Below are 19,029 nucleotides of genomic sequence, written 5' to 3' on the forward strand. Positions count from 1 at the left end.
AACATTAATGATTTATATTGGTTATTTCTCTAGAATTTAAAGTTTTTCACTAAGGTTTAAGCACTCTACACGGTTTTCTTAAAATATACACTTACTTGAATAAGAACGATTTTTTAATCCACACATCCCACTGAAGTTGTAGGAACTAGGTTCACTTTTAAAAAATATATTGCAATATATATATATATATATAATAAATAATAACGAGACTCTCGTTATTGTGGAAAATTCTACTAGTACAATACCGGTTTCAAAAACTAAATAAAAGAATACAAAATATAACTAAATTGTACCAATCTTGATTTAAAGCCAATGTCTTTTTTTACATCGAGATAGTTGGTAAACGGGAAACAAGCTGCGCTGCTACCCCTTTTTGAATTACAAAACCAAATCTTTTAAAAACTACGTCCATAGATCTCGGGGTCATAACATTACTATGCATGACCTTTGAACTCGACTAAGTAGGTCCACAGCCTCTGGCGCCAGAAAACCAAAAGTATCAAAGGCAATTGGGATAAACATGTGCTGGTTATCAGGGCACGCTTTCTCATGTTTGGTCACTTTACCCGAAGCAGCCCTTAAAGCAGTCTGACCCACCGTGAAAGCACTACCCCCTAAGCCCACAAGCGGGGAAACCCCTGTTAGATCCACACGGGCATGTTTTCCTCCTACCCATCCAAAGACCAGAATGTCGGATGGTCGAAGGGTAGATCTCCCTTCCAACGGGTCTTTTAAGAAATTAACGGGTGCCTCTTTCTTAGCAGAAATACCAGCGCGCCTGAATAGGTTAAAAAGGACATCCTTAGCCAAATCATGTCAGTATTTGAACCCCGGGAGCTCTCTACAATGAACAGCATGCTCCCCAAAGAATCCAAACATGCCTTATGACAAAGAGGGCATACCTCATCAACTGGGAATAAAGGAATCATGAGACGATACTTAAGGATAGTACGGTACTCCATGGACGACATATGCTGGCCTAACCTATAACACTTCGGGTCTTCCTCCATGATTTCATCTTTATGTTATGATTATGTGGATTGGATAAATGAGACTTAATGAGAATGTTGTGATTAATATGTGACTTTATATGCTATGGGACTTTACGTGCTAGGTGGCATACATGTTCGTTTTGTGGACTTAGAGCGTTTAATTTGGCTTAGCGTAAATTTCGAGGACGAAATTCCTGTAACATGGGGAGAATGTGACAACCCGTACTCGACCCTAATTATCGGGAGAAAGGCATTTTATTATTCTTATTTTTATTATTATCACCATTATTATTATTATTATTATTATTATTATTATTATTATTATTATTAAATAATAACCTACGACAAGATAAATGTACCATTCAACCGATGACCCGAGACAAGTGCATTTAATTTAAACACATGCATGTAAATATCAACAATTATATTTAATTATCCATTTAAAACGAGCAAGTATTGTTTAAACGGGTCATGGCACCTAATGGGTTCGTGTACATGGGCCAAGCCCAACCCATTCACAAAACCCTACCATATAAAAACACCATAACTCTCCCCATCTTCTCATTCTCAAAAACCCTAGCCCCCATCTTCTCCCCACATATGTGACACCTGTGTCACTTCGATCATCAAACAAATACCAAACCAATGAAATATTGTATTTCATACTTGGGATTTGTAAAAATATGTGTATCGTTTGCACATATCAATTCTTGTCCGATTTCAAGCTCTAAATCGCTTTCTGGAAGGTTATACGCGCACTGATGCGTAAATATAACCAGTTTAACGCAACAAACACTCCGGAATAGTGAAATAGGCTTAACATACCTTAAATAACCTCCGCATAACTTAAAACAAGTTTTGGAGGGTTTGGTGTGTTGAAATCAAGTTTGTTCGATCGCAGGGACTAATTGTGTCAAACTGCGAAACTATACCGATTTGTATAGTAATGAACCTTCCGGAACTTGATCATAAGTTTAATATGCCCTAAATATCCTTTACATAGCTTAGAAATAGGCTTTGAGGTGTTTGGTGCGCAAAAATAAACTTTTGGTCATTCAGGGACTAAAAGCGTCAAAAAGTGCACAAGTTTGCATTTTCGCTCATGTCTTACGTTCTGAATACATCCGGACATCCAAAAATTTATGTAATCATTAAAATATTATGTTTTAATGATTGGCATGATAAAATTCCATTCATCGCTTAATTTGGATCGTTTTTGCGTTCGTTACGACTTCCGTCGTAATTAACCGAACAACGCAACCGTACGACCAAACGAGCCGACATCCGAGATATTTTTAAGCACATTTTAAGTTCCCTATACTTTAACTTCATTTTAGAGCTTTGAAATGGGGTTAACGGGGCTTAAACGTGTTAAAAATGGGCCGAAATGCATGTTTCTCAGGTGCAGGGACCATTTTGCAATTTCTGGAAAGTATCAGACCTGCAAGGTCCTTACGGACCGTATGGGCATTGTCTTACGGTCCGTAAGCAGGTGCCAGACAGCAGAAACTTGTTTCCAGCTTGTTCCAGCTGTTGCACACTATTGAACATGGTTTTGATCATTCTATGGGCTGGTTTGTGTGCCCATCAAGGTGCCAAATCAGATTATGGCAAGTGTACGACTTAGATCGTGCCCTCTTTTGCAAGAAACGATCTTAACGGTAGTGCCATGCCTATAAATACCCACCATGTTTTCATTCATTCCTCACATTTGATCTGATTCTACACTCTCTAAGTGGAAGTATATGCTTCCTACCTGAGAGTGAATCGGTTCAAAACTTGCGGGAACCTTTTGTAAGTATTCTTTCGTGCTTCTCGTTCGTTTTTAGCGTTAAAGTCAAACTGCGTTTGACTTTCAACATTGACCAGTTTATGGTCAACGCGAAGTTTGTTTGAACTTCATAACGTGAGCGTAATCACAATGGTTATAGTCCCTAGTGACTATACCTACTGATTACCACGTTATCTAGGCTCAGTGACGAGTCGTAGTTTCGGCCAAAATGCGTTTTCTCGCGTATTTTGTAACCAAGCTACTTATAGGTATCAAAGCCGTTTGTTTTGATACCAAACCTGTTTTCTAACTTTGTTAAACATGTTTCGACTTGTTTAGCTCGTCACTTTTAGTTTAGTGCTTGTGTAGAGTCGTAAGTCAAGCGGACTAAACACCCGCTTAGACTTTCGAACACGACCCGTTTGGTCGATCATTAGGATCTGACCAAACATGTTTAGTGACCATAGTTGCATAGGGAATAACCTTCCGAGGTTATACCTTATGGTCACCTAGTTTAAGTAGTTGTATGATAAGTAGTTCATATGCCTTAGGTAAATTACCAAAATACCCTTTCCATACATAATTGGTAATTAAGCATATGTAACCTAAATTTTGTTACATAACTGATTATGTAACATATTTAAACATGTTTTGGCATATAATACTTGTCATAGGGCTAGTTAGACGTCTCGAACGCACTTTGCGCGCGACGCGTTAAAGTAGCGTAAGCTACCTTAATGGATCATAATGGGTCGAAAGCACTTAGGATAGGTTTCATTTTAGTATGTAGGCCTTGTTAGACCATAACATATGAGTTCCCACGCTCATTTGGTTCACGAGACCTCATACTATCCGATCTCCCGATTTAGGTCCGGTTTATTTATGTAGTTATCAATATTAGGTGCCGTTTGATTCCGTGCTCCTCTAGCTTTGCTTGGTAGTTGTTCAAGACTCTTAAGCACTCTCAAGTGAGTACATAGTCCCCTCTTTTACTGTTTTCAAACTGTTTTGGGGTGAAACATGTGTACCTATTTGTTATGTTCTTGTTTTCAAAAGTATAATTGATTATACATACTAGTACTTATCTTTATACAAACTGAATGATTATTTATGGTTTAAACTCTAGTTTTTCTTAAAGATTATAAAATAAATGTTTGGAATAGTACTTATTTTGTTCACCAGACCGGTTGGTAGTATGATATAGCGCTATAGGATTTGACACCCCATTCCTGTTGTCATGGAATGTCTGAAACCAATTTGTTGCTCCATCCAAATAGGGATTGCCTTTGTGGTATTTCTATAGTCTCAAAGGTGTATTTTGATGCACTAGGTCTGAATGAATTATTAGATCACATTATTTTTGTATATTAAGTTATACTCCCAAAAGTATAGTTTGATATGCTCTCATATGGGATATTGTACAAAAACCAACATATATTTTGTTAATCATTAAAACATAGTTTGATATGTTATTTTCATAATCCAAAGCATAGTTTTAATATGTTATTTTCAAACCAAAACATAGTTTAATATGTTATTTATAAATCCAAAGTATACTTTTAATATACTACTGAAAATTATTATTTGTAACAACTAAAGTATATTTAATATACTATTTGTTTTACAATTGGGTTTTGGTTAGTGTTTAGATAACGGGACGGGTGTAATATGATGAAAACATGGTAGATACGCCGCTGGTACTTCTTATATATAAGTGTTTTCATCGCATTAGATACCGTGGCGTTATTTAGTACACTTGGGTTAACGGTTTTGGAACTGAAATATATTCTAATGTATTATTTATTCAACTTTCTTAAATCAAAGTATATTTTTATATATACTGTAAATCTTTTTATCAAGATATTGTTTTTCAAACAATATATTTTTATACAAACTTATTCTACTTACTTATTTAATTTCCTATGTATTATTATTTTATATCATCTGATTTCTTACAAATGATTTATAAAAGAAAACCTTTTTCAAGGATCATGACTACTTTTATTAAAACCTTTTCTTTAAACTTATAAGTCATGAATCCTAAATCAATAAAACCTATGTATCTCACAGGCATTTTTATGCTGACGTACATATTTTTACACATGTTTCAGGTGCTGCTTTGTGATGATTGATATGATATGCTACACTTAGGATGGACTCGGCCTTAGCGACTTTAAAACTTGAAAGATAATAGTTGTACTTATTTGATTATATTTAAAACAATGAGTTCATTTATTCAATAAAACGAAATTATTTATTCCATGGTTGTGAAACAATGATTCTGTTACAACACACCCCGACGTTTCCACCACGTTTGGTTGTTTTACGTGGTCGGGGTGTGACAACATAAAATCCGGTCACAAGATTCCAGTCTCCGGTAACATTTTCCGGCGAGCACACCCCACCTACCCATCACTCCAAAACCCTCACTTCTCTCTATCTTCTCGCTACTCTCCTCTCTCACCTTACAGTCAACCACCACCGTGGACGGCGGCGGCGCGGTGGCGACATGAAACGACGTCAGCAGATATGACGGTGATATTAGGAGGTACCGACGACTTATGGAGGATTAAACAACCTCTGGTCGTCATCGGTAGTGGTGGTGACGAAATCAAACGTGACTGATTCAGTCGACCGGGGCCCGGGTATTTCTGGTTCGGGACAGCGGGTTGTAGTTATGGAGGATGCATGCTGGAGCCGATGGCATCGGCGACCATCGAAGCTCCGATACAGCCCAGTAGCTGTTGCAGCAGACACCTCGTTCAATTGAAACCATCGATCAGTAGGTACCTACCCTTATTTGTCTCACAAATTCTGGAATAAGTATACATACACTTGTTAACAACTTTGTTTATGGATTCAAAAGAAATGTGAATGTCTGCCGTTGTAATATGTGTCCCCTCTGATTTTCTTGCATTTTTTTCTGTTAACAAATTGGTAAAGATAGGATTAGAAGTGGGTATTGCGATGTTGAGACAAACTGTGTTGAATATGGGTTGAAAAGAGGGTATAACATGGTTGTGTAAGTGGGATTTCTATTATATGTTTGATGTTTATAATGAATAATAGGGTTTTTAGTAAAAGTCCAAAGATGAATTGTTTATTTGATCGGAACATATATTTGTTGATTAAATTGATTCGGGGTGATGAAAATTGATATAATAGTGTGAATGCCGAAATTGAAAGCTTAGGATTAGTTTGATGATGAAACCTTGTGACCTTCGTAATTTAATTGTATATATGATATGATGTTTGATAAAACCTTGGAAGATAATGACTTCGTATGCTAAAAGAATTACCATTCTTTTTGATGAATGATGCTAACGACAGTGCATAACATGATTTTAGGATTTATGAGTATTAATTGGAAAATTGGTCTTTTGTCTGATGAAATGATTGCCGTCGTACACATGTTGGTCGCACACTCACCACTGTGCCACTTAGTTTGCATAATGTACAAGTTGTCACAGCACGCCGTACACTCATGGGCCTGGTAACCCGCACACTCTCCTATAACCTAAAAGCATGACCGCACACTACCTATTGGCCGCACACTCCTATGGGTGCCGCACCTTTTGTATTGGGCCACACAGTTACTTTGGGCCGTACCCGGTGTTGAGCCGATCACTATTAGTGGGCCGCACACCTCAAAGCTGGACCGTACACACTTATGGCAGACCGCACACTCTCTTAAGCCGCACAATTGCATGACCGCACACTTGTCAAGTGGTCGCACACTGTTGTGTGGACCGCACACTGACAAGTGGGCCAGACACTCATATCTGGGCCTTACTCCAATGGGCCGCATAATCCAATGGGCCGCACACTAATAAAAGCCCATACCTTTGTTTAACCACACACTTATAACAGTACATTTGAACTATAATTAACTGTGATGAAAATTTTGAACGTGTATACATGTTAGTATAACGTATAGTAACTACTATTTGAACACTATGTGTTAGATACGTGTAATTAATACGTGATGTTACTTGCATAACAAACCTAACAAACATTGGTAACCATAATAGAGTGTAGTTGACCAACCTAACACAAGTGATTTATCTGCCGAGCTAACCGAGGTGAGTTCACACACTTTACTAAAGCATGTATTCTCGGTGGTTGGGAACGGAATGATTAACACTTTCCCCTTGTGTGGGATACGGGTAATATCTTCCCCTTGTGTGGGATACGGGTAACATTATCTCCTTGTATGGGATACGAATAACATTATGTCCTTGTGTGGGATACGGGTAACATCTTCCCCTTGTGTGGGATACGGGTAACATTATCTCCTTGTGTGGGATACGGGTAACATTATCTCCTTGTGTGGGATACGGGTAACATCTTCCCCTTGTGTGGGATACAGGCAATAGTTTCCTCTTGTGCGGGACGCTCAGCTAAATACTATTTATATTTCATGAACTAGCCTACTAAATGGAACTCTATCACAAAGTTCCTGCATTACTATACCGATTAGTCGTCAGGGCCAGGCGAATGGGATATTAGTTAAATAGCGCTATTTAGGTCTCACTAACCTTACATCGTGCCTTGAGTGGATGGGCATGAACTAATAGTCCTTGGCAACCGTCAATGATGCTTGACATTGACAAACGGGGCAACAACAACTTAAGTGCGATAGTTTCGGTATGATCATGGAGTTTAGTAGCTAGAAATTATGGGGTAGCTCCCCATGGCATGGTATAAATGAGTAATTTAACAAACAAAAGTTTTTGGAAATAAAACTAGAAATCTTTGAACTCGTGAACTCGCCAACTTTATGTTGATACCCTACTACATGCTTTGCAGGTTGCTCGTTACAGTTTTGGCCGGACATTGCAATCGGCTGGAGTGCGTGGTTTGTAAGTCTCATGTTAAGATATCATTAAAGAACTCATGGTTTTAAATTATAATGGGCTTTCTATATACTTCCGCTATTAAAGTAAACTGTGTTTTTGGACAATTAAAACTTGAACACTAATCCTGTCAGTTGGATAACTTATAATATACGTAAATGGTTCAACATGATTAGTGGCTAGATCCTGGTCAGTCACACGCCTCGCCGTAGTACTCTGCTTGTGGATTTTGAGGTTGTGACAGATTGGTATCAGAGCTATTGGTTATAGTGAACTAGGTTTGAGATATAAAATATTTTGGTTTAAGATGTAAAGTATTTTGGTACGCAAACCAGACTATAACCGATACTTAATGGATTCACAACGACACCACACTCCGGATTGCAAGGTTCGTCAAACTCAGATGCTCACCTGGTAATTGTAAGCTATCGGCATTTACTTGTGCATAACATATGTGTATGTGCATATTTAGAATATATGTGTAAAATATGTAGGTGTATGTTTTGTATTCAACCCTGTGATTTATATGTGAACAAAAACTATGCAAACATGATATGCGTTATGAAGGAGTGAATTCTCCTAACCCTAGCACGAAACCACAACACGCTAAGGGCAAGGGACCTATTATTCCTAACCCTCGTCCACATATTTTCCCGATCTCATCCCTGGACTAGAACAAACCGATGCGATGGACGTTTACTCGAAATACCTATTAGTGGGAAGCCTGCTATGGATCCCAGAAAGTGGCTACGAAAGCGAAACGACGGGGGAGAGTCATCCCTAAATCGCGCGTTATTAGGAAAAACAAACGGTCAAAGCACAACGGTACCACAACTTGACCACATGCAATCGCGCGTTAATAGGAAAAACAAACGGTCGTAGCACAACAGTACCACAACTTGACCACATGCACGGAATAAATGAAGGCATCGGTGCTCGGAAATAAGAAGCAGTTACGACACTCACGCACGTAAACCAAGAATGGAAGCTGAAACGCAAATCGTCAAGCTAAGTTGAGAAGTACCGACGACATCATTTACTCTCTTTTGTTCACATACCTCTTTCCCGAACCTAGAAGGAGACTCATTCCCTTAGTACGATTGAATAACCTAGAGTTCTACTGCTCGATTAGAACCGTTTTAACCATGCCTGCACTATTCTTTTTCGTAGTATATGGACCTTTTCGCTGGCCTTTACATCGACCGATGTTTCGTTCTAGCTATGAGGATTCGACAAGCTTGGCTTTCGGCCATTGGTGATAATTTCTCAGACAGTGACTATGGTGTTGTGTTGAGGATGCAAACCTGCCATTTGAAGCCTCTTTTCACAATCTCGCATTGGAACCTCTTAACGACCCACGCGTTATTTCAAACTCGTTCGCACAACTTACGATAACTCCTTAAAATTTGATTGCCTCCCAATTTGTAAACCGCACACTCATCCAAGAACATGGATAAAGGTGAATCACCCCTCTCTCGTGCATGACCTAACTTGAAAACTTTGACAGACATTTCAACAAACCTTAACCTTACAAGCTAGTGCTACAACCATCCTTCTTTGGCTGATTCTTGTTGTATCAACATCATTGACGTGACCCTTGTATCGACAAAAAGCATCCTTTATTTCTATTTTACACTACTTAGGTACGACCGACCACATCCACGATATCGAATAAACCCTTACTATTGATTCTGAGTTTTTATATACCACATCAAGTTGAGCGCGTCGAATCTAACTACATCTTAGAATGTTTCCCACGTCTTATCTTGTTATGCTTCATAAACAATATCATTTTGTCTGACACTATCTATGTGCGAAATTCCGCTTGAATGAATTTCCCCTGTGTACATTACCCAAGGAGCAATGAACCATGGATACCTTGGAGATGAGGATATCTCAAGCATACGCGTTGCTGGTCATATCGTTCGAATTAACGGACGCACATGCGGTCTTCATGAAACTCATGAGCCATGTGTGCAAACCCAACCTCGACAAGTTCTTCACTTGTTTTCTTTAGCGACATCTGAATCTATTGAAAGAGTCGGCAAGAACCCAAACAACCTATATGCTTTACCTCAAAACTCCTACGAAAGGAAGGACTCTATGCTAAATTCCCGACATGCGACTTTTAGCTTCGTGAAGCCCATTGTTTTCAACCACGTGCACAAACCCCATAATGCTTAGCTCGAAAGAATATCAATTATCAGTAGATTGATGGTCAAGAATACGTGACTCCAACAAGTGAAGAATAAGCTAGGTAGTGCATCTATTCTCTTGTTACCTTCACGCACGAATGATTTTTATCGTCCACCGTGATACGCCTATCCAAGTACTCAGTCGCGGGTTGATGCAACGCGAGAGAGTTATTTCTTACCCCTCTCGACAACTAAAATTCCCGAAAGGGGCTGCACTACACATGATTTGGAAACTGGGAGTAGTAGTTTTCACACCCAAGATATGAAGACATAACTTGTACGGTACCAAGTGTACAAATTACACCGATCACAAGAGTCTCCAACATATATTAGATCAAAAAGAGTCGAACATGCGGCAACGCTGGTGGGTCGAACTCCTAAACAACTACGAGTGCGCAATTAAGTATCATCCAAGCAAGACAAACGTTGTAACTGATGCCCTCAGCCGAAAGGAAGCCAAACCTAAGCGTGTCCGTGCGCTTCAGCTTACTATTCACTCGAACCTACCTAACCAAATTCGAAACGCTCAAGTTGAAGCGTTGAAAGAAGAAAATATTCTAGTTGAGTCCATGCGAGGCATCGAAAAGCAGCTCGAACTCAAAGATGACGACATACGCTAAATTCAGGAAACGTATTTGGATTCCATCGTACAGAAATCTCCGACAGCTTGTGATGGACGAAGCACACAAGTCTCGCTACTCGATACATCCCGGTTCTGACAAGATGTATCACGACATCAAGGCCTTGTACTGGTAGCCTAACATGAAAGCTATTATTGCTAAGTATGTTAGCAAATGCTTGACCTGTGCTATAGTCAAGATTGAATATCAAAAGCCGTTGGGCTTACTACAACAACCAGAGTTGCCAACTTAGAAATGGGAACATATTTCCATGGATTTTGTTACTGGCTTACCAAGGTCTTAAGGCGGAAAAGATACCATTTGGGTGATCATAGACCGTCTAACCAAGTCTGCGCACTTCCTCGTAATCAAAGAAACTAACAAGTTTTCAAAACTTGCAACCATCTACTTGAAAGAAGTAATTGCTAGGCACGGGGTGCCAACTTCTATCACCTCTGATCGTGACCCACGTTTTACATCCGAATTGTGGCAGGCTGTTAGACCCTTAATAGGTTTATGGATTAGTAGCAAAGTGGTTTAGAGGCTGTGAAGATTAATATTTAGTGGAATGGGCTATTTTGGATAGATGGGCTTAGGGTTTTGGGAGCCTCCTCCCTCAACACTTACTATAAATAGAAAGTCATGTATTAGGTCATAGGGGTTGGTGACATTAGCAAAATCTTGTATTGGACATTCGATTGTGTATGCAAGATAATCATCATCAATCAAAGAACATTCTATTTCATCTCCTTTCTTGTATTGATTGCTCGTTTGTGTGATTCCGCCACCATTCGAGCTTGTGTGATATCGTTGTGATCTCGTTACGGGACTTACAATTGGTATTAGAGCCTGTCGAACCTGTTTCCAGGCTTGGATCTGATATCACGACGTTTCTGATCTCGGACTGTTGTTGTTGTTGCTGCTGTTTCTACTGTTTCTGTTGCGTTTCTGGTCATCTCGGACGTGTTTGGGTGGATCTCGGATCATCATCATCAACCATCTCGGATAAACATCAACAATCTCGGACCATCATCAACCATCTCGGACCATCATCAAGACATCTCAGACCATCATCATACCATCTCGGATTGTCATCAAGCCATCTCGGATTGTTATTAAGTCATCTCGGATAAACATCAAGTGATCTCGGATTGTCTTCAAATCATCTCTGATCAACTGTTTGAAGATTGCCTTTGTCATTCATCTCGAATAAACCTCTCATCTTGGACAACATATCATCTCGGACCACTATTCATCTCGAAACCTTCATCTCGGATAAGTCATCTCGGATTACTGTTCAGACCTCTCGGAGACTATGTTGAACCCAAACGGTGTTATGAACGGCGTTGTGACTGCTGCTTATCTCGCCAATGCTACCCTTGCTGCTATTTAGACTCAGTCTCTAGCTTTCCATTAACAACTCGATCAAATCATTGGCACGTCTACCCAGGTTCCAAGGTTTCTGTATGGAAACGACTACTATGAGTGGAAGTTTAGGTTTGAGCAATACTGTAAGGCGAAGGAACCTCATGTTTGGAGGAGCATTAAGAATGGGCCATGCACTATCATGTACGCTACTGAAGATGACCCTCAGACTCAGATTCCAAAACCCAAAAACATTTTTACTGAAGAAGACAAAAAGGTCATAGCTGAGGATGAAGCTGCATTTGGAACTCTCTCGATGGCTCTTGGTCCGGACATTTCAATTGCTGTCCGAAACTCCAAGAGTGCAAAGAAAATCTGGGATCAACTGACACACTTCTTTGAGGAAAATGCTGACATGAAAGCTAGCAGAGTCAACATGATGAATCAACAGTTCAGTTCTTTTAATCACCTGTATGGAGAAACTGTTGAGAATCAGATAAGGAGGTTTGTTAAATGATGTGCGTGAATTAAATATATTTTTAAATGAGTTTTTCTTCACACAAATTTAGTTTTAAAATGGTTTTTCACCTAGGAACTAACTACACACACAAAGGGCATGTGTACCCGTCGGGTGGTAATATAGCTAATTGGTAAGAACCGGATATCAATCCGTGGATGATCCGTGTACACAATGGTCTTGGAAAGGATATCGAAGTGCTGCATGATCCGTGTATATAATGGTCTTGGAAAGGACAAGATATGACCGAAACTTATCGAAAGCAAAGACCACAGCTAGGAGCTCTTTCTCTGCCGTGGTGTAGTGCTGCTGAGCGTCCTTCAAGGTCTTGCTCGCATAGTATATCGGGTGAAAGTGCTTATCTTTCCTTTGACCCAAGACGACCACGACTGCGAAGTCACTCGCATCACACATCAACTCAAATGGTATCTCCCAGTCGGTAGCAACCATGATCGGGGCATTCACCAACTTCTCCTTCAACATCTCAAACGCCCGAAGGCATTCATCGGAGAAAACAAACAGGGCATCCTTCTCGAGGAGCTGAGTCATGGGACAGGCGATTTTGGAAAAGTCCTTTATGAATCGCCGGTAAAAACCTGCATGACCCAGAAAACTCCTAATAGATTTCACGGATGTGGGAGGCGGGAGCTTTGACATAGTCTCGACTTTGGCTCGGTCAACCTCGAGCCCTGCGTGTGAAATCTTGTGCCCAAGCACAATGCCCTCCTTCACAATGAAGTGGCATTTCTCCCAGTTCAACACAAGGTTGGCTTCTTCACATCTAGCCAACATCTTTTTCAGATTCCTGAGACATTGATCAAAAGAACTTCCAAACACAGAAAAATCATCCATAAAAACCTCCATGGAGTCCTCGATCATGTCATGAAAAATGGCCACCATACACCTCTGAAATGTGGTCGGGGCATTGCACAGTCCAAAGGGCATCCACCGGAAGGCGAATGTGCCATAGGGACATGTGAATGTCGTCTTCTCCTGATCCTCAGGAGAGATGGGAACCTGAAAAACCATCAAGGAAGCAGTAGTACATCCTGCCCGACAACCTCTCCAAGATCTGATCCATGAAAGGAAGTGGGAAATGATCCTTCCTCGTGGCATCATTGAGTTTGCGGTAGTCAATGCAAACTCTCCATCCGGTGACAGTAGGAGTAGGAATCAACTCGTTTTTCTCATTGGTCACCACTATCATGCCTCCTTTCTTTAGGACTACCTGTACAGGGCTAACCCATGGTGAATCAAAGATCGGATATATCAAACCTGCATCAAGTAGTTTGATAACCTCTTTCTTCACAACCTCCTGCATGTTGGGGTTCAAACGCCTCTGATGCTGTACTACAGGTTTAAAGTCCTCCTCCATCAAGATCTTATGGGTACAAAAGGATGGATTGATCCCTTTTATATCCATAATCTTCCAAGCAATCGCCTTCTTGTGCTGCTTCAGGACTTCAAGTAATCGATCCTTTTCTTCTTTTGATAATCCAGCAGAAATGATAACGGGCAGATGAGTTTCACCCTCCAAGAAAGCATACTCCAAATGATTTGGAAGCTCCTTAAGCTCAACCGAAGGTGGATCCTCAATAGAAGGACGTGCTTTAGGCTCAGTCACGCGATTCATAACCTCAAATACCTTGGACACGGGGGAGATGCGTGACCTATCAGACAGGTCACCTCCTTAATCATTCGGTCCACACTAGGCGAACCAAAAATCTCCCCTCCTAGCAGCTGTGTGTCCATAACATCCTCCTCGAATGTAGCATGAAGATGATCACTCACATAAGTATCGATAGTCTCAATGAAGTAGAGTGTATCATCCTGACTCTGTGAGTGTTGCATGGATTTCCCTATATCAAAGGTAACCTCCTCATCATCAACCCTAAGAGTAAGTCTACCAGTGCAGACATCAATCAAGGCTCTCGCAGTGGCTAGGAATGGGCGACCTAAGATAAGTGGAACGTTTTTATCCTCATCCATGTCTAGAATCACGAAATCGATAGGAAAGACAAACTTATCGATTTTCACCAGCATATTCTCAACTATGCCTCGAGGGTACTTCACTGAACGGTCGGCTATCTGAATGCTCATACGAGTCGGCTTGGGCTCGCCCAAGTCTAGCTTAGCAAAAACCGCATATGGTATGAGGTTTATGCTAGCTCCAAGATCAGCTAATGCATTGCAGATCGACAAACTACCAATCAAACACGGGATAGTGAAATTCCCACGATCATTCATCTTCTTCGGTAGTTTGTTCTGATGAACTGCTAAACACTCTTCATTTAAGGTCACCTGCGAAAGCTCCTCAAGTTTCTTTTTGTTGGATAGGATATCCTTCAGAAACTTAGCATACTTAGGCATTTGAGCAAGTGCCTCGACAAATGGTAAATTTATATGAAGTTGCTTAAAAAGCTCGAGGAATTTACCATAGTGTTCTTCCATTTTCTGCTTCTTCAACCTCCCCGGATATGGAATGGGAGGGACGTACTCTCTCACTGGCTCCTTGGGTCGTGCGGTACTTGCTGGGACTTGCCTCTGTTGCACCTCACCCGGAGACTCAACCTCAATCTCCTCATCAACCTCATCGTCATCGACTGGCTTTTCTAGAACAGCCGGAGGGATGGCTTGAGCGGTCTTGCCACTTCTCAACATGATGGCCTTTGCAGTAGCATTTGGATTGGGCTCTGTATTGCTCGGAAGGCCCCCCTGTTGTCTCTCAGACAACATCATGGCAATCTGGCCAACTTGGTTCTCAATGGTCTACATGGAAGCCTTTTGGCTTCTCAACTCACTTTCGTGCCTCGTGAAACGACCGTCATACTCCCGAAAGTGCTTCTCATTCTCCGCCTTTTGAGTGTTTTGACCAGCTAAGATTTGACTAAGCATATCATGCACACTAGGATCACTAGAAGGAGGCGTCTGCTGAGGTCGAGGTGGACCATAGGCTCCATGAGCTGGAGCTGTGGGACGTGGAGCAAATCCGGGCGGATGCTGGTTAGAAGCGTCAGGCTTCCAACTGAAATTTGGGTGATTCTTCCACCCCGGATTATAGGTATTGCTGTAGGGATTATTTTGAGGACGGTATTGGTTTCCCATGAAATCAACATGCTCGTGTGACATCTCTCCCGTCTGAAAATCACCTACCTGATATGCTCCCCCACTCGAAGAACCTCTCGAGTGCATTTCCATCACACGATCAAATTTCGAAGATGAGGCATCCATACGTGCTGTCATGGCTGTGTAGTCGTCCACCTGATGAACTCCCTGCCGAGAACTCTTTCCCCTCGGGGGCTGTTGCGTCTGGTTTTTCGCGGCACACTTTTCAAGAATCTCAAATGCCTCGGTGGCATTTTTCGTGCCGATATCACCACCCGAGTATGTATCAACCATCATCTGTCCCTGACTGTCCAAACCATGGTAGAAGATCTGACATTGTTGCCACTTGGGCAACCCGTGATGTGGGACCTTTCTCATAAGCTCTTTAAAACGCTCCCATGCCTCGTAAAGGGACTCGTCCTCATCCTGACGAAAGTTCAGAATCTTGGTTCTCAACCGAACAGTTTTCTCTGGAGGGAAATATTTCTGAAGGAACTTCTCAGCTAATTGATTCCATGTAGTGATAGATCCAGCTGGAAGTGAAAGAAGCCACTCCTTGGCTCTATCCCGTAAAGAAAACGGAAAAAGTCGAAGGCGGATAGCATCCGGTGATGCATTACGAATACTAAACGTGGCACAAACCTCTAGAAACCCCGCAATGTGAACACTAGGATTCTCGTGCTCCTTGCCATAAAACTGTATCGCATTCTGCAACACTGATATCGTGCCAGCCTTGATCTCGAAATTATTGTTGTTGATTGTCGGTGCATTGATGCTCGTAGGCAAACCATCGAGTGACGGTTTTCCAATTTCATTCAAGATCCTATTCTCTTCCGGGTCCGCCATGTCGACTTGAACCTCGTAGAATGTGTCGTCTCCTCCCGCGTCTACCTCGATCGCCTCGGCTACCACACGAAACCGCTCCCGCAGTCTCCGGCGAAGATCACGCTCCGGCTCCGATGAAGGCTCAACGATATCACCAGCGGGGGTTGAGGACATGCACGGCCTGTAGGGAATAAGGAGGAGCACAATGCACAAAATATATACAAAAGCCAAAAACAACTAGCAAATAATCATATGTTTTTTTTCTTTTTCAATTAATCGAGCAAAAGCAAACAAAACAAGGAGACAAAAACTTTGTACACTTTTCACAATGGCTAAATAAGTAACTCGAATCGTTTTCAAGAAGACCGCATCCCCGGCAACGGCGCCAAAAACTTGATGTGCGTGAATTAAATATATTTTTAAATGAGTTTTTCTTCACACAAATTTAGTTTTAAAATGGTTTTTCACCTAGGAACTAACTACACACACAAAGGGCAAGTGTACCCGTCGGGTGGTAATATAGCTAATTGGTAAGAACCGGATATCAATACGTGGATGCGGTGTCTCGATACTAAACTTTTGCTACTTTAAAGCCTTTTCAAATGATTGGGTTGATTTTTTTCTAACTTAGCATGCAAATAAATAAACTACTAAAAATTCTAGAGAATAACAATATCTAAGAAAGGTTGCCTAAACTAAGTATTCACTAACTCACATGTGACAACAAAGAGGAAGAATTTGTGATGATGCAAGATCTAAATTCAACTAAGTCCCCAAATCAAGGCTTCCTAGTCTATAATTCTTAGGAAAATTAAAAATGAATTAACATTCTAATCACCTAAGAATTATTCTTTTAAGCTCACTTGCTAAGTTGATGTTAATCTTTAATAATGAGTTATTTGTTTGTCAAAACTCCTAACTCTACAAATTAGGGAAAACTAATATGAACAACACACTAATCACCCTAACATGGCTTCAAGTAGTTGGCACTATCATCATGTTCTTGATATGAACCACAAGCATGGCCATGCTAGCTAACAATTTTGGCCTAAATCATCAAACTAACATGAACACAAACTATAGAATCCATATAAACATACTTTTGATCTTTCCAAACCTAGATGCAAGAATTCATACACATGCTCAAATCATCATTCAATCACATTAGCAATCACCATTCCTAGTTTCATGCTATGAATCATACTAACAAGTTAACAAGATTCAATAATCATAATCTCTACATGGGCTTTCCAACACAACATGTAAATACTTATGAGCAACCATTCAAGAACAAGAACTTTAAGCATGCATATGAATTCCAAGAACAAGATTAAATGTCAACATGAAGATTAACAAGAACAATCATCACATCTACTTCCATATTATCACATGTTCATAAGCTTCAACATAGTTTAGACAACACAAATGTTTAGCCCATAAGGCTCATGACTACCAAATCAAGTGCAAATAAACATAAATTGTTCATAATGTAGTAAGCCAACCAAGTTAAAGACGAGATTAAAATGGTGTTTGAGTAGATCTTCAAGTGATTTAGTCCTCTTCAAGGCTCCCTCTTGGCTCCAACAAGCTTCCAAGACCAGATTCTTGAGAGAAAAAGTCACCAAAATGCTCCAACTCCCTTGCAAATGAGCTAAGAACTCGTATTTAAACTCTGGGCGTTTGGCACTACCATGCCACCTTTTGGCACGGTCGTGCTTGGCAAGTGTCAGACCCACTTTCTCGAATGTTGACCAAGTATGCTACCATTTTGGGAAAAATCGCGCTCAAAAGTTCCCGAGGTCGCACGACCGTGCTCGGGCATGGCCTGGTCGTGCGAGCCGATAGCGCTCGGCTGTGATTGAATCGCTCTCGGAAACAAGCTGATCAGAGGCTGAAATTGACCTGGCACGGTCGTGCCAGTGTTTGGCACGGTCGTGCTCCCCTAGATTTTGATGGTGCTTGTGCTGGATGCTAGTGCTGGCTGAGAGTGCCGATGTCGGAAGGCCTGGCACGGTCGTGCCAGTGTTTGGCACGGTAGTGTCATATCTGGCAGTTTGCTGGAATGCATCATTTTCGCTCCATTTTGCTCCAAAAGCCTCCGTTTCAACACCGGGCCGAAGCCCGGACCTGTATTTTCACAAACAACTCAAATGAGTACCAAAATCAATGAAAATACAAAGAGTTTTCGCATAAATGGGGCGCATTTGACGTTTAAAAGATGTATAAATTCTTATACATCATCAAACTTGTGTCACAGATGGTTAATGCTGGAATCAACATCTCAAACAGTGGAATGAACCGTCAGTTGCTGAATTCACTACCAAAAGGATGGGATTATGAGGTTTCTATGATCAAGCGTACAAAGGATCTGAATGAAATGACACTTACCGATTTGATTGCCATTATCAAGTCTTGTGAGATCGACAATCAGCAGAGGGAGAAAAAATCACAAGAGCTCACTGATGGCTGCTGGCATGAGTAGCCCCAACAACGCTGCTTTAATGTCTCAAGCTCATCAAAATCTGGTTTTCAGTCCAGTTCATGGAGTCATGAACAACAATCCAAACATTGTGTTCAGTCCTGTTATAGCACCGAAATCCAACTATGTGTACGGAATGTCTCTTCCCACTTCTCAAGCACCTACCATCAATACCACCAGCGCTCAGCAGCAACCCCAGCCCTAGCCACAACATGCAAATGTTGCTTTTGGTTCTACCACCCAGTCTGCAACTCAAGGTGTTCCATCCTCACCTTCAATGGAACATATGGCCTTCTTGACATAG

The 19,029-nt window shown here is 41.0% G+C and overlaps 1 protein-coding gene across 1 annotated transcript; it reads right to left on the reverse strand.

The window, feature by feature from the left end:
• Nucleotides 1-13,945: 13,945 nt before the first annotated feature.
• Nucleotides 13,946-15,055, reverse strand: LOC110931362. Its single transcript, XM_022174759.1, has one exon. The coding sequence runs from the start codon at nt 15,053-15,055 to the stop codon at nt 13,946-13,948; it is 1,110 nt and encodes a 369-aa protein (XP_022030451.1).
• Between the last annotated feature and the right edge of the window lie 3,974 nt (nt 15,056-19,029).

The sequence above is a fragment of the Helianthus annuus genome, chromosome 3 (assembly GCF_002127325.2).
Source record: "Helianthus annuus cultivar XRQ/B chromosome 3, HanXRQr2.0-SUNRISE, whole genome shotgun sequence".
Taxonomy (NCBI): Eukaryota; Viridiplantae; Streptophyta; class Magnoliopsida; order Asterales; family Asteraceae; genus Helianthus; species Helianthus annuus.

What these genes read in the sequence shown, in the direction of transcription:
- LOC110931362 (XM_022174759.1), bottom strand. Translation starts at nt 15,055, where the DNA reads ATGATGTTGTCTGAGAGACAACAGGGGGGCCTTCCGAGCAATACAGAG.